Genomic DNA, 16,748 nt, shown 5'->3' with positions numbered 1-16,748 from the left:
CCAAATCCTCAAATATATATGTTTCATCAGACTCTATTGCTTTAAATGGCAATGTACAGTAGACTAATGATTCATATTAGTCTGAAATTATTTGCCTGGCCCTGTTGCTTATTTGACAGCATTCATGAGAAACATTATTAACAGAGACAGTCCAATTATTTTGAGATTAACCTTTGAAGCTTCTTAAAACAATTCCCAGATCCTAGAGTGGTTACAGACATTCGGCTAATAGGTAAGGATAAGTACCTGCCAGCAGGTATGGGGAGACTTTCGTTCCAAGATATACTGGGTTAAGGGCGAAGGTTCAAGTTCATATTTGTCAAAAGGAAGTTTGTCTATTACCATTGGCTCACAATCTATACAGGAGAACCTCACAACAGGATGAGATGTTCGTGGAGGCTAAAACAATTTTTTAAAAAAAGCAGAAAAAATGGTTAGGTCTCAAAACAAGCTTATATTTCTGACAATTCTGCAAGTCCTTTTATATTTTGTTACATTATCACTGAGATACAGACTACCATTTTGAGAAAGAAGATTACTAGATCTCTAGGAACCACCAGTGGCTTCCATGGGAGGGCTCAGATTCTTTACTATCTACTTGACATTAGAAAGAGGAAAGGTAAATTACAACACTCATAACTAAAATTTCAATGAATTGAAAAAAACTGTTTTGAATATGTTTAAGAAGTTATTATGAGTCGTAGGATGAATGTTGAATTTCAGATCTATTTTATGACCTCCAAGAATTCCCTGCCCTTCATTCCTTTGTACCATGAGGTTACAGATAGTCCAGATACACTGGGAATGAAGAAATCCATGCAACTTTCTAATAATGTAATGAGAGGGCTAAAGCCATGAACAAGCAAGATGAAAAATAGTAGAGGGATGGAAAGGGCAAGATAGAGACTGATAAAGAGCCAGTCACAATGCCAGGGCCCAGATGGATTTTTGCAGCATTGCTAACACCAACGTGTTTGCCTTGAATAGCTGGAGCTGGGGATGCTTTGCGCTGGGCTTCGAAGGCCTGTGTACCTGGGGTACTGGAGCAGATTAATGGAGAAGCCATTTAAGTAACAGGTTTAGCTTGTGTGATTGGAGAGCACCAGAGAAATAAAGGCGAACAGCAAGGGCAACATGGAGAGAGAGGGACACAGGACAAGTCCCAGAGACAAAGCAAGAAGTGGGTCAGCCTATTCTTGTTGAGAAATCTGTAAGGCTAATATGAATATGATAAAATATCTCTGCTTCCTTTATAAAAAGAAAAACATATTCATTTGCCTTTATAATTTACAATTTTAAGTTGTTTGGGGGTTGAGAAAAATAGCTCTTAAATGAACTTTTAAAGATGGAGGAATGGTAACATGAGCTATGTGTGAATTACTTGTAATGTCTTTTATTCTATTTTGTTTTTTCCCGACTTAGTTTTAATTAACCTCGTGAAAGGTTACTAACTCCTTAGATTTGAACAGGCAAAAATGTAATAAAGACAAAAGTGATGACTTGTTGCTAGCAAAAATGAAGTAAATTTGCCATAAAGCCTATACTCTGGAGTTTGGAAGGGCTGACGTTTCACAGGCGTAACACCTTGAAGCCCTGAGGAGAGGAGTGGGACATTTACCCTCACCCACAGCAGGGGCCGAAAGGATTCTTCAGTCTTACATTCAGGTCTTTCATGGCCACTTCTGAAAAAAGCGCAGAAGCCTAAAAGCAGTAATCCAGGAGAAAATGCAATTCACTGTCAGAAATTTCTAAAACTGAGACAGAATATAGATTAACTGAACCAGGAAGATGTTAAATAGAAGTAGTGATTTGTTTGTGTCCCCTCCTGAGCCCACACTAGGGAGATTACTCAGGCCTTCTTACAATTTGGGGAAGGGGAAAGAAGAGAAAAGAGAGAGTGGGTTTCACACCATCTCCCTTATTACTAGACACTGCCCTCCCTCCAAAAGAAAAGCCAATTGATTTGGCACTAGGAGCAACTATAATAGCAAAGCCTCTCCTACCAAATGCAGTGACCAAAAAGACAAGTTCTTGCCTAGAGATTATTTTTTAAATATTGTTTAATTACCCATCATTGAAAGGTATATTGCTACAAAAGTCCATTGATTACAAAAAGATGACAAGTAGGAAGAAGTAGAATTTTGAATATGCTTTTAATATGTTCCCAGAACCTATCCAAGGTGCAAACTATGTTCAGACTTCCTGAGGCTGTGCATGAAAACCAAGGCCAGTACATTTTAGACATTGTGTTTGCCACACAAATCAAGTCAGCTGCTCTGAAATGAAAACCAAGTAACAGATTATCACAGCATCAAAAACAGCAATGTTTTAACATCCAAAAAGGGCAGCTCAAGTGGTAAAGGCAACTGAAGAATGACAAGTATCAGAAAATAAAGGAAGTCCTCCTTTGATTTTAGGCACAAAGCTAGACTTCCAGTAAGAGGTAGAAGGCAAAGGAGAGAAGACTTACTTGCCTGTGGCATGGCCTCAAAGCTATTTTAAAAGGTTCACTGTAATTAGAAAATTGAAAATCCAGAATGATGTTTACCTTTTTGTTTTATGACACTTACTAGTGAAGGTAAATTCTGATCTGGCCAAAAAGATTCTGGAATTGGCCAATGTCCAACAGGAACACCAGTTTTAGAGTTAGGTCGTACATAAATGAGTTTATGACAACTATGCCATGGCTGAGCAGCAAATGAATTGCTTGGCCTAGATGAATCCGTAAGTCCATCTAAAAGTTAAACAAAAGACAAACTAAGGTGTGAATTTCTTTTTACAGCTGCTGATCTTCTTGTACAAATTTTCCAGCTGAAAGCAAAGTCCAAAATAAAACAAGAACAATGATTCATGAAAAATGAAAGAAAAAAAAAAGTAACTCTACTAGGATTTCTAAATGTTCTCTCTAGCAACTCTTTTCATCTAATCTATCTCTTCTAACCCAACACCCCGCCCCCCACCATTCTTAACCTAGTAAGAGAATATGCAGTTATGCAGAAAACTATGGTAAAACTGGTTTTAAATTTTCTGAGACTCGTACACATAAATTAAAAACATCAAAACACTACAGTTATTTTTCAAGAATTCAATTACTAAATTAGGCAAATGAAATTGTTCACTCCCTGGTATAGTTTTCACATTTCTGGAATTGACAAAAATAGATCATAAATTCCATTTATATATTCTTTCTATTTCCAAATACATGGAAAAAAAGTGTTCTTTGTCAAACAATTAGACCGAATGACCACAAAGGCAAAATAAAAACTAGCCAAATTCACTTAAAGATATAAGAAATGCAGACAATGTGTATATAGTTGAGGGGAGCACAAAGCAAACACATCAAGTTTATCATGGGCTAATTCACTATGGTTTCTCCAACCACCATCAAAATTCCATGGACAATAGGTGTTGCATAATGCTGAATAATGTATCCTGAATGCATTTTAATAATTTAAACTAGCATATTTCATTTCCTTCCTCCTTCTCCCCCCACCCCAAATCAGGGCAAGGTAGAGTTATATGACCTTTCAATGATAATATTTGTAAAAGATATGTTTTAATGATTTGAGTCTCATTTTTCTTAAATTACCAGTCATTTGAATAACTTATTTAAGCATTACTTTAAACAAGTAATTTCTTTAGACTAGGAGATTTAATGGGTCCACTGTGCACTAGGGAAAAGGACATGTAATGGCTTTGGAGGACCCCCCTTAGGTTGAGCTCACAATTCTGACAATGTATATTTTTCTGAGGAAAGGGTTCTTAACTTTCATCAGAACCTGAAAGGTTAATAACTCTGGACAAAGGAGAACTGGAGCTAGAAAAAAAATCTGAGCCATTTACATGACACCAGATCCCACTAGGATTTCAATATGTAAGTTCCCAGTTTATGCTAAGATAGTGAGCATGAAATTTTGGATTGCTAGCAGTATAACATGCCCTTCCTACACAGTTAATTTAAAACAGGCTGTGGAGCCTCAGTCTTTTATGGCAGATGTTCTTAACTTGGAGGTCCAAAAAATCCCTGAGATTATATACAAAATTGTGGATGTGTTACTTATGTCTGTATTTATAGGAAAAGCGGTCTATATTTTTTCCAACAGCTTCTCAAAAGGATGAGGAACTAAAGAGCAAAACAACAACAATAACAACAACAACAAAAGATCAGGAGCCACAGGATCCACTGCTTCAGACAGAAATGTATAGCTTTCTGCCCTTATGCATTTGACTCCTTTGTTCTTGGTCAAGGCAATTAAAACATATAAATCAGGCTAGACAAGCACTGTGGTAATAATAATGGAAAATACACACACACACACACACACACACACACACACACACGGACTTCCTAGGAGCTCTGTTCGTGCAATGCATTACCATGGAAGTGTTGCAATGCATTACCATGGTGCTTGTTTAGTTCCCTGATCCCTTTGAAATCCATCTGCATTCAAGTGATCACAAACATCCATTCACAAACTATCTGGAGATTCACTACAATTTAACTTTCCCTATGCAAAAGTCACCCTACTTTCATCAATTCTTGGATGTCAAACTTTCTGTGAAATCTCATTTGGAGAAAAGGTTGCTCAACCCTTAACTTCAAAGTGAAAAAGTGACCGGGAAAATACTAGTGTAGGATCTTAGAGAAGATGAGCAGTTCCTGGATAAACATTCATAATTTCTTGCTGAGGTGCAGAAACTAACACATATTTCATAAAGATGGCTTAGCATATTTGGCACTCACAAAACAAAAACCAGATTATTTTTTAAGTACATACCATAGCGAATCTCCAGACATTTTGTGAATAGAGAAGTGAATGAGTCAGTGCAATCCAAAGACTGGGACCAGAGAATATAAAATGCACCAGGAAAAGGAAACACATTCTTAGGAACATCCAACATGAAATTAAAGTTGTTAGAATTTGGCTACCTGACACATACACATAGGCAGTGAATGTATGGTAGTTGTTTGGATGGATGTTTGTAACCACTCAAATGCATGTGGACAGTGAAGACTGTGTCTATAATAATTTATTTAATGTCTTCTCATTCTCCTATATAACACTTTAGGGTTAAAAAAGTTTATCTACTATACCTTCTCCAATAGGAAGTGGATCTGGTCCTGTTTTTTCAAAATTAATAACTACACCACTCTGAACTTTTTGAACTAGAGATTCTAAACATTGATTCAACATTCTTTGTGTTCTCACACAGTAGGAGCGACCTATCCCAGAAGGAAAAATAAACAGCACAAGTTTGATCAAATAAAATATAATTTCATAATATAAGCATTTTAAAATCCTAAAATAGGGCTTGAAATAATCATAACTACATTGGCAGCAAGTATCATACCAATGATGACTTTAAGCAACAGAGTTAAAAGGCTTTGAAGGAAAACAAGTAAAGATTGGATATGGCATTTAATGAAAAACATACTCTATGCTCTGAATTTTTCCTTCGGAAACGGTAAATATTGCCAATACCTCCTGTGACTTCACACATCTGTGTGATGGCAGATTCATCAGTTGGTACGCTCCCTAGTTGCTCTGGTTCGGTAGAAGCCACTCCAGGCAAACGCAACACCAGGGCAAATAACCTTTGATCCCAACGAAAAGGTTCTTTGGTTAGTTCACTTCCAGGCAGAGGGGAATTCAAAGGAAGATGGAGCTGATAAGGCAAAAATGTGAAAAGGTTCATCATAACAACCCATATAAAAATGAAGAAAGAATTAAAGGGTTGACTTTTTCTTTCATGTAACTCAATAAAATTAAGCAATCTTTCAAGGATTACCAAGATGGGTGATTTGACCAAATTTATTCTTAACTGGAAATGCCTCCCACAGAAATAGCTACATGTTCCCTGCCATTTAAACAAAATTAAAAAAAAAAAAAATCTCACCTCTTCTTGAACACCAGCAGTACTTGTTAACTTGTTTCCATCTGTGATGGTAATTAAAATAGATGGTTCTAAAAAAAATGGATTTCTCCCCTAAAATACATTTAAAAAGCATTAGAGCCATGTAAAGTAATAGAAGTGTATTTAAACTTTTACATTTGCCTTGCCAATGATCTCTCAAGAATATGATAAAATTTGTCTGGATAAATAAGGAAGAAATGATCAGGGAACGAAATAGGTGGGAATCAAAATAACAACCGTTGAAGAGGTAACATTCAGTATAAACTGAGAAATTCTTATAATTCAGGAACTCCCCAAACCATTAACATTTAAATACCTCTCTCACTGTGCTTTCCAAGTAATCATAAAATAATATTACAAGATTATACTGGCATTATCATCCACCCTCATGAATCATTCACTTGAGTCAAAATCCTGGCACAGATAGGACACTAGTGACTTACCTGCTGCAACTTGGAGAATGACTCTGGTTACTGTGAGCACAGACTTTAGAGGAGGAAAGGACAATGGGAGCAACAGCAAATGCTACTCTGCCTTCTTATCCTAGAGCTTTTTCATCAAATTGGGAGGGGCAGAGGAGTTAAGGACACTGAAAGTTTCTTTCCAATTGTCTTGTTCCGATATTTCTCAGCCGTTTATTCACATCATTCTCAAACATCTGATTATCTCATAGTAGACAATGTTAGCTATTCTATTATCAAGCCATATACAAGAACCAAAAGAAGAGGGATTTTTTAAAAGTATATATTTAAAAGGTAATATGAATCTCATTTTTGGAGGTTATGAAAAGTAGCAGAAAACTCAGTAACCATGCCCAATTTTAAATTCTTACCCCAAGCCACCAAAATAAATTAGCTGTACTCACTCAAATTTTTTTTTACCTGTCCATAATTGTCTATTCCAGATATTAATCTATTGAGATTTAACAAATCAAATGAGGATCTTAGAGCCTGACCAAGAGTAGTCAGTCCAGAAGCCTGAAGATTTTTTAGTTCGCTCATGAATGTTGCATGATTTTCCTTCCAACCAGCCTGCAAACCAAACATTTACAAAGAATTTCTCAATTACACAATGAACAATATATAAAGTACAAACATAAACAGCAAGTATCAAAACTCTAAGAAATTAACCACTCCTTAACCTAATTCTATTCCATATCTTCACTGATCAGGTAGAACTAAAGCAAGCAGTTTCGGAAAGACCTGCTAGCTCTAATGATCAACTGCAAAGAACTGAAGTCAAAAATACTTCGTCCATTATGGCTGAAGAACTGTGGCTCAAGAGGTCCAGTTTTCTGTTCAGGCTCAACCAAACCTGCCAACACACCTGTTACCTTAGCTTGACATTGATGGTAAGCATGGAGTAAGGGGCAGAGGAAGGAGTAGTTATTTTTTAAATGCATTGTCCTTGGTAGAGACAAACAATTAGCTATATTGACTGTCTGAGCTACATTAATTCTTCTAACCAAGATTCTTCCACCCAAGCAATATTTTCACTTTTAAGCAAGAGTAAAGAGGGAATAATAGGAATAGAGCCACACTTATTTGGATATAACCCTTCTGGCATCTTCAAGCATTCAGAAAGCCCAAGATCTAGAATAAGAGGAGAAAGAAAAAGAAACAAAAAGTTTTGGCAAAGAAGCAGCGTCCCCTAGCCACGCCCAGCAGCTATGAACAGCAGCAAACAACCAAAGATCCAAGGTCAACAGCCAACATGCTGTGATTGATTGCTCTGTAGAATAGAAGGAAGGAAAGGATCGTGCTGACTGGTCTGAGATGGGTATAAAAACAAAGCAGCAAAAAATGCTGAGAAGAGAAGCTAAAAGAAGAAGGTGGCAGCTAACAGGAAGTCACAGAGGAATGGGCCAGCAAGAAAGAGAGAAGACAGCACAGCTTGGCAACAGAGTGGAACAGCCACTTGAGCCTCGGAGAGCCTGAGAGCAGCAGTGTGATATGCTAAATGCTGAAGTTATGCCAACCAGGCCAGTACAGCGGGAGGTGGAAAACAAGAGCAAATGGTACTGAGATATACCAAACCATTTGAATTTCACATTTAGCTGAAGGCATATAGTCCATTATCCATGCAACTACATCAAACACTCTTTTCTGGTTTCATGGTCTTCCAGAGCAATTTGGATTAGTAGAATGACTGAGAAGAAAGGGGTCAGGTTATTGGCTATGAACCCTGTTATGAAATACCTGTGTGACCTTGAGCAAACCAGTCGGCTTATTAGGACCTAAGTTGAAAAGGAGGATGATCTGATAAGCAGGGACACTGTCTAAGGCTGAGAATACCACCTCGCAGAGTCATTCACATCGTAATCTGTGAGAGTGGCGCCCCCTAGGGTTAAACAGAACACAACCTGCATAACCCTACAAGGTGAGGGTGATCTTGGTTAAGATTCACTCCAGGTCCAATAGCTGGCGATTCTTGTGAAATTAAAGATGTGCTAAGCTTGTTGTCTTTTATTTTAATATTCCTAACATATCCTATAGGTCAAAGCATTTAAAGGTTAAAACTTTCCAGGTGTTCTTTTGGCCAATTTGTATATATATGACTTTTAGCACTGGGAATATAGGGAATGAGAATAACTCTTTATGGCCCAAGGAAAATCTTATTGGACTAGATAGTGAAAAGGAAGCATTATGGTTTAAAGTGTCTTTTCAAATACCTGGAACTATCAGTAGTTGATTATAAATCATACAGAATCAGGAAATTAGATTTCTTCTTTGGGGTAGAAGAGAAAGGTGTACATTTGGGTGGAGGAGAGGATCAATTCTTTCTTGTATTTATTCAACAATTTTTTTACTGACAAACTATGCTATACTTGGCAGAATGCTACATGCTGGGGATATAGAGAGGAATGAGCTCTTGAGGGATTCCTGCCACAAAGGAATAAGAGATGCTTTTATGGAGACTGAAAGAACAAGTGACCAGAGAGTGAGGGAAAGCTTCTCACTGAAAATGGGACATTTGAGAAAGCCTGATGGGATGAAGTGAAGATCATGAGACTCACTGATGTGAGGGGTGGAGGGGACTGTGCAAGAGAAGAGAACAGATAAAAGGATAGGACTTACTTGAGAACCACCAGTAATCTGATTATCATTGCTCTGGGCACATGGCAGGAGGCAAGGCTGATTAAGATAATTTGGGTTCTGACTATAAAGTGCTTTGTACACCATGCTCAGCAGATTGGATTTTATCTGCTGGCCCTGGGAAGAACTCAAGGTTTTAAATCCGGGGAGTGGTATGATCAGATCTGTATTTCACTAAGATCTCTGCTGGTAGTTGGAGAATAAATTGTGGGGTGGAAGGGAGGCTGAAGCTTGAGGGAGGGAAACTGGTTTGGAGACTGCTGAAAGAGCTTATGAGAAAAGTGATGAAAGCCTGAGTTAGGGCAGTGGGGATGGAGAGGATGTTGCAGATTAAAGAAGTATTTCAGAGGAGGAGTCCTAAGGATTTAGTAGCTAATTAGAGGGACAGGTGAGAGAGAAAGGGTCATGCATTATGTTGAAGTTTCTGGCTTTCGCAAACTTGTAATGGTGGGCGGGGGTCCTTTACCCTGAAGCCATTATATAAAATTGATTCTTGTTTTTGGAGTTAATTCGTTTAGCAATCTTATTTCCACACTGGAAACAACGGTTATATATCAAATTTGAACTCTGAAGGGCCATGTGGTAGTTCAAGGTATAATTTTTAAAAACTAGTGGACTGTTTGGTTTGGTAAAGGGCTAGGATAAGATTTGGGTACCACTTCATGACTCATCATGATTTAAAATAATGTGTCCTGATTGTTAGTGGTGTTATTCATCAATCTGTCTTCAAATTTTCCTTTAGAATATGGAATGAAAGCATTTTACAAATATTAAGTTTCCTTCCTTCCCTCCTTCCTTCCTTCCCCTCCCTCCCTTCTCTCCTTCTCTCCCTCCCTCTCTCTCTCTCTCTCTTTTTCTTTCCTTTTTTTTTTGAGATGGAGTCTCACTCTGTAGCCCAAGCTGGGGTGCAGTGGCACGATCTCGGCTCACTGCAACCTCCACCTCCCAGGCTCAAGCGATTCTTGCATCTCAGCCTCCTGAGTAGCTGGTACTACAGGCGTATGCCACCATGCCTGGCTAACTTTTTGTATTTTAGTATATTCGGGGTTTCACCATGTTGCCCAGGGTAGTCTTGAACTCCTGAGCTCAGGTGATCCACTTGCCTTGGCCTCCTATAGTGCTGTGATTACAGGAGTGAGCCACTGTGCCCGACCCAAATATTAATAGTTTCTGTACCTAAATCTCTGACATTGTTTTTAGGTTAATTCCTATTCTTTGCAATGAACTGGATGATATGGGAAATTTTTAATGCCACTCCTACCTCAGTACTACAAAATATGTAGGCTACATTTACTACCAAGAGCAATTAACTCTTTGGTAGGGGTCCAGCTCCCTATATCAAGAGAAGAACCAAATGTCCCTACGTCCATTGCTCAACATGCTGAAGAAAAAAAGGCCCACAGATTTACTTAAGTATTTAGAGAATCTTATTAATGTGATAAATTTCTTCCAAAAAGATAATTATAAAGAGATAGTGAGTATACATTTATACTCTCCGTTCATTGCTTAATTTTTTTTCACAAATGAATTCAGGACAGCTAATTTGCCTCCTTAATATGGTTTTTTCTTTTAAATTACTTTACTCCAAAGATATTGTATTCTTATATTAGTAAAAACCTTCACTCCTGATAATAACTTCTATACATTCTTACAGAACTTTACTGCTTACAAAGCACTTTCACACTTCACATTGGCTTAGGACAACCCTATAAAATAGGCATGGCATTAACATCCCTATTTTAACAGACAAGGAAGAAGTGAAACATAGTTATGTCTTGTTTATGTGGTGGCAAGTCACATTCTACAGCTGCACTATCTGATACAGTAGCTTTTAGCTACATGTGGTTATTTAACACTTGATGTGTGGTTAGTTTGGATTGAGATGTGATGTAAGTATAGAATGCATTTGGCATTTTGAGGATGCAGAACAAGAAATGCCAAAATCTCATTATTTTTGTACTGATTACATGTTGAAATGATAATGTCCTAGATATTTTTGGTTACATAAAATATTTTAGTAAAATTAATTTTACCTGTTTTTACTCTTTAATGTGGCTACTAGAATTTTTTAAATTATGTGTATGACTGGCATTATATTTCTATTGGACACTGATGTTCCTAAAAGACCTGAAGTTGAGGTATGAGAGCCTGGCCTTAAAAGCAGCAGACAGTAGACACACTACAGAATCCAAGGCAGGGGTAAACAGAAAATCAGTCTGATAGTTACATACAGGACAGCCTGGAGGAAGGTGAAGCTGTAGTCAGAAGAAGCTAGGAGGTTTGAGGCCAGGCGCGATGGCTCACACCTGTAATCCCAACGCTTTGGGAGGCCGAGGCTGGCAGATAGCTTAAGCTCAGGAATTCGAGACCAGCCTGGGCAACATGACAAGGCCCTGTCTCTACCAAAAATACACACACAAAAATATAGCCGGGTATGGTGGTGTGCACCTGTGGTCCCAGCTACTCAGAAAGCTGAGGCAGGAGGATCACTTGATCCCAGGAGGTGGAGGCTGCAGTGTGCCATGATCATGCCACTGCACTCCAGCCTGGGTGACAGAACCAGGGCCTGTCTCAAAAAAAAAAAAAAAAGGACAGGGAGGATGAGGGGGGCAGGAGGAGGAGGAGGAGGAAGAGGAGGAAGAGGAGAAGGAGCAGCAGCTAAGAGGCGTGAATAGTAAGTCACACCTGGGGAATCAAGACCTGAATTAGTATGGAAACACAGATGAAAGAGTTAAATGAGAAACATGTGAAACAAATAGGACAGGACTTGGTGATAGAGCATGGGGCCAAAGGACAGACAGTAAAAGATGATTACAAGAGGCCTAAAGAATGGAGGTTTAGGACAAAGGAGTAACTTGGGATGGGTAAAATCCTAAGCTAAGGGTTTATTATCTTCACAGGTCAAATTTTAAAAGTCTCTCTGAGGTAAAATAATCATGATGATGACTAAGGATAGCTAATATTTATCAGTGCTTATATGTTAGGAACTAACTTATACTAAGCATAGCATGTAATATACATCCTTCTTACATGAACCTCACAGCCACCCTCTGGGTAGGTGCTGTTATTATCTCCACTTTATACATGAGCATACTGAGGCTTGGGAAAGCGAAGCAACTTGTCCAGGCCAAACAACTAGGAAATGGCACAGCCAAGATTTGAATCCAGATAACCTAACTTCAGAGCCCACCAATTTAAACCACTCTTCCACACATTATGGATATCGGCATACCTCGTTTTATTGTGCTTTGCTTTATTGCACCTCACAGATATTGCATTTTTTACAAATTGAATGTTTGTGGCAGCCCTGTATTATCAGTGCCATTTTTCCAACAGCATGTGCTCACTTTGTGTTTCTCTGTTACATTTTGGTAATTTTTGCAATATTTCTAACTTTTTCACTATTATTATATCTTTTATGGTGATCTATGATCAGTGAGCTTTGATGTTACTATTGTAATTATTTTGGGGCACCATGAACCATACCCATATAAGATGGCAGTGAACTTAATCGATAAATGTTGTATGTGTCCTAACTGCTCCACTGACCAGCTGTTCCCTATCTCTTTCCCTCTCCTCAGGCCTCCCTATTCCTTGAGACACAACAATATTGAAATCAGGCCAATTAGTAACCCTACAATGGACTCTTAAGTGTTTGGGTGAAAGGAACAGTTGCACTTCTCTCACTTTAAATCGAAAGCTAGAAATGATTAAACTTAGTGAGGAAGGCATGTCGAAAGCTGAGATAGGTAGGCCTCTTGCACCAAACAGCCATGTTGTTAATACAAAGGAAGCTCTTGAAGAAAATTTAAAATGCTACTTCAGGAAACACAGGAATAAGAAGAAAAATAGCCACATTGCTGATATGGAGAAAGTTTTAGTGGTCTGCAGAGAAGATCAAACCAGCTACAACATTCCCTTAAACCAAAGCCTAATCCAGAGCAAGGCTCTAACTCTTCCTAGAGTTGACAGAATGAATCTTCAACTCTATGAAGGCTGAGAGAGGTAAGAAAGCTGCAGAAGAAAACTTTGAAGCTAGAAGAAGCAGCCACTTCCATGTCATAAAAGTGCAAGGTGAAGCAGCAGGTGTTGATATAGAAGCTATAGCAAGTTATCCAGAAGATCTAGCTAAGATCACTGATGAGAGTGGCTACACTGAAGAACAGATTTTCAATGTAGATGAAACGGACTTCTATAGGAAGAAGACACAATCTAGGACTTCCATAACTTGAAAGGAGAAGTCAATGCCTGACTTCAAAGCCTCAAAGGACAGACTGACTTTTTGTTAGGGGCTAATGCAGCTTGCAACTTTAAGCTGAAGCCAACATTCATTTGCCATCCTGAAAATCCAAGGGCCCTGTGTACATCTACTTTGCCTGTGCTTTAGCAATGGAACAACAAAACCTGGATGACAGCATATCTGTTTACAGCATGGTTTACTGAATATTTTAAGCCCACTCTTGAGACCTAATGCTCAGAAAAAAAGATTCCTTTCAAAATACTGTTGATCATTGTCAATGCACCCGGCCACCCAAGAGCCCTGATGTAGATGTACAAGGAAATCAATGTTATTGTCATGCCTGCTAACACAACATCCATTCTGCAGCCCATGGATGAAGGAGTCATTTTGACTTTCAAGTCTTATTATTTAAAAAATACATTTTGTAAGGCTATTAAGAAGTACATTTTGTAGGGCTACAGCTGCCATAGATAGTGATCCCTGTGATGCATCTGGGCGAAGTTGAAAACCTTCTGGGAAGGATTCAACATTCTAGATGACATTAAGAACATTCGTGATTCGTGGGAGGAGGTCAAAAGATCAACATTAGCAGGAGTTTGGAAGAAGGTGATTCCAACCTTCATGGATGACTTTAAGGAGTTCAAAAGTCCAGTTGAGGAAGTAACTGCATAAGTGGTAGAAAGAGCATGAGAACTAGATTTAGAAGTGAAGCCTAAGGATGTGACTGAATTGCTTCAATCTCATAATAAAACTTTAATGATTGAGTTGTTTCCTATGAATAAGCAAAGAAAGTGGTTTCCTGAGATGGAATCTACTCATGGTGAAGATGTTGTGAACATTGTTGAAATGACAACAAAGGATTTACAATATTATATAAACTGAGTTTATACATCAGTGGCAGAGTTTGAGAGGACAGACTCCAATAAAAGAAAATAGAAAGAAGTTCTACTGTGGATAAAATGTTATCAAAAAGCACTGCATGCTTCAGAGAAAACTTTCCTGAAAGGAAGTGTCCACCAATGCGGCAAAATTTGTAGTTGTCTTATTTTAAGAAATTGCCACAGCCACCCCATCCTTCAGCAACAACTACCCTGATCACTCAGCAGCCATCAACATCGAGGCAAGAGTCTCCACCAGCAAAAAGATTATGACTGGCTGAAGGCTCAGGTGATCATTAACAATTTTTTTAGCAATAAAGTATTTTCAATTAAGGTGTATACATTGTTTTTTAGACATAATGCTATTGCACACTTAATAGACTACAGTATCGTGTAAACTGGGAAAGCAAAAAACTCTTGTGACTCACTTCATTGTGGTGGTCTGGGAATTGAACCTGCACTATCTTCATGGTAAGCCTATATTCACTTCACAGATATGTCATGTTAGATTAGTTTAGACGTTTAATAAAATTTTCAAATTTCACTTTAAGCCTACTTTCCCTGACATCTAAGTACAGAACAATTAGGTATGGGGAACAGTGAATTAAGAATTAGAAGGGCCTGGTCTATTCCTAGCTGTCTCAAACTCGCTTGGCAAGTGGTCCAGAGTAAGTCACTTAATCCCACTGGGGCTGTTTCCTCACCCAAGGAATGAAAGGGCTGAAAAACCAACTCTAAGGTCCCTTGCAGTTTTTATATCCTATAATTCTATACCTTCCTTTAATATAAATCAGACTTATATATCTTATAATTCTACACCCTGTAACAATCCTTTATGTAAATCTGACTTACAGAAAGAGAACACCTCCTGTCTCAGTAAATATGTTAATTCAGGTTGGGTTTAAGTTTCCATAGTCAACTAAAAATGTCTTTTCATACCAACAGAAAAACATGGGCCTTTCTGTCACTGACAGAAAGTGACCTGGGTTCTTGTCCCAGCTTGATCTGACTAGCCACTAGCTATTTATTCTCCACTGACATCACCACAGGAAGGAGAGAATTTGCACTTTTCTCCTCAGAAGGGCAAAGCCTAAAAGCAATATTTTCTTTTCTATTACCCTCTGCACCCACATTTCCACCTTCTCATCTGACTAGTTGGTTTGCAAACAGGAAACTGGCATGCTCTCTGCAGGCCTGTTGCTGAAGCTCTTTTGAATATTCTGGTATGTTCTCTGACATGTGGTGCTTAAGGGGTAGGTTCCACCCCTACAACAGACCCATAGGGTAGGTCTGTCAATATGTGAACTACTTGGAAGCTTTTCATGAATACACATGTAGGCTATATCCTTTCCTCCAGCTTTGACCAGGAATAAAGCTGTAATCTGGAACTCTGGTTGGCTTCTGGGTCTTATTTCTCAATAGATTTCAAGTGGAGGAGGGAAATGAAGGAGTGTTATTTAGCGGCTCCCCTAAACTTCAGTATCCCTCAGTATCTATCCTAATACTTGTCCTTCCTGAACTTCATCCCATTTTAGCCAGGCCACTTTTCTGATTCATTGATTTTCATTGATTTTTATTTTTTTTTAAATAGAGAAGCCTTTTCCTCCATTGAAATCTTGCCAGGAACTAAGAACAAGTAAAAGAGATAAAAGCAGATCAACTGTCCTTGAAGGGGATGTGGGAGTGGTGTCAGAGGCCTTTCTGAAAACTCCTGTTCTATCTCTAAAGGTCACTTGTAATCCTTTTCCAAAATGTTAGCAACCTTACTAACATTTGGAAAATGGTATAATGTTATAACACAGTATAATGTACAAGTTCAATAAACATGCTGTTAATTTCCCCAGCCAAGGTAACTGATAAAAATATTTAGGGCAGCTGTACCTAAATTTCCACAAGAAAAGAAACCCTTACAAACGGTATGTGAATTGACTATTTATAAATCAAAAAAATAGTTGAATGATTAATATTCTCTAGGATGGTAGCTATTTAAAGGGACTGGCAGTGAATCTTTCCAAACAGTAAAAAGAATCTTTGTACATTATGAATTTTCACAAGCCAGGCTCCTTCACACAGCAGTGACAGAACTTCTTGCTGGGAGGCTCCACTTGTTGTGTCCCCCTGACTTGGTGCTGAGCCACTGCACTGACTTGTTTTAGGCACATACATCCCACAGCCTATCTGGACATTCCCCTGAGCAGCGCAGTCCAGTCCAAATCTTCCTAGCTTGTTAGCAAGCCCTTCACAATGAATGAATGAAAACCTTGTTGACATCCAGAAAGCCAATGCATGTTGCTTTCCTCTCCTTGACAAGACTTTTTATCTTTTATTAAAGGAAATTAAATCAGCCTGGTAATATCTGCCATTTGTAAGCCCATGTTAGAGGTCTATCCTGGACATTGGGCTCTTCTAGGTGGTTATACAAACTAAATGATTAACAGATTTGAGTATTTTCCCAGATGTCACAAGTTAAAGCCAAAGAGTCTAAATTTAGCAGGGCCATCATTTCTCTTGTTGAAAGATAAACTATTTTCCTTTTTCCATCTGCTCTCCATAAGTTTGGGGAAAACTTGCTCTGAAACAACCCAGAAAATTTGCATAAATCAATTCCAACAGTATTTT

At 38.4% G+C, this 16,748-nt stretch overlaps 1 protein-coding gene across 7 annotated transcripts in view; it reads right to left on the bottom strand.

The window, feature by feature from the left end:
* The window catches only part of INTS6L (integrator complex subunit 6 like), a 62,294-nt gene that overhangs the window by 30,253 nt on the left and 15,293 nt on the right, over nucleotides 1-16,748 (bottom strand). For all 7 annotated transcript variants that reach the window (XM_030933835.1, XM_030933838.1, XM_030933837.1 and 4 more), the window contains 6 exons: nucleotides 6,798-6,947; nucleotides 5,899-5,988; nucleotides 5,484-5,667; nucleotides 5,096-5,224; nucleotides 2,571-2,734; nucleotides 247-399 (listed from right to left, as the gene is read on the bottom strand). In XM_030933835.1, coding sequence (XP_030789695.1) covers nucleotides 247-399; nucleotides 2,571-2,734; nucleotides 5,096-5,224; nucleotides 5,484-5,667; nucleotides 5,899-5,988; nucleotides 6,798-6,947 — 870 coding nt within the window. The remainder of the gene's footprint in view (nucleotides 1-246; nucleotides 400-2,570; nucleotides 2,735-5,095; nucleotides 5,225-5,483; nucleotides 5,668-5,898; nucleotides 5,989-6,797; nucleotides 6,948-16,748) is intronic.

The sequence above is a fragment of the Rhinopithecus roxellana genome, chromosome 7, assembly GCF_007565055.1.
Source record: "Rhinopithecus roxellana isolate Shanxi Qingling chromosome 7, ASM756505v1, whole genome shotgun sequence".
Taxonomy (NCBI): Eukaryota; Metazoa; Chordata; class Mammalia; order Primates; family Cercopithecidae; genus Rhinopithecus; species Rhinopithecus roxellana.
Note: the sequence above shows the minus strand (reverse complement) of the source record. Positions and strands in the feature narration are given on the sequence as shown.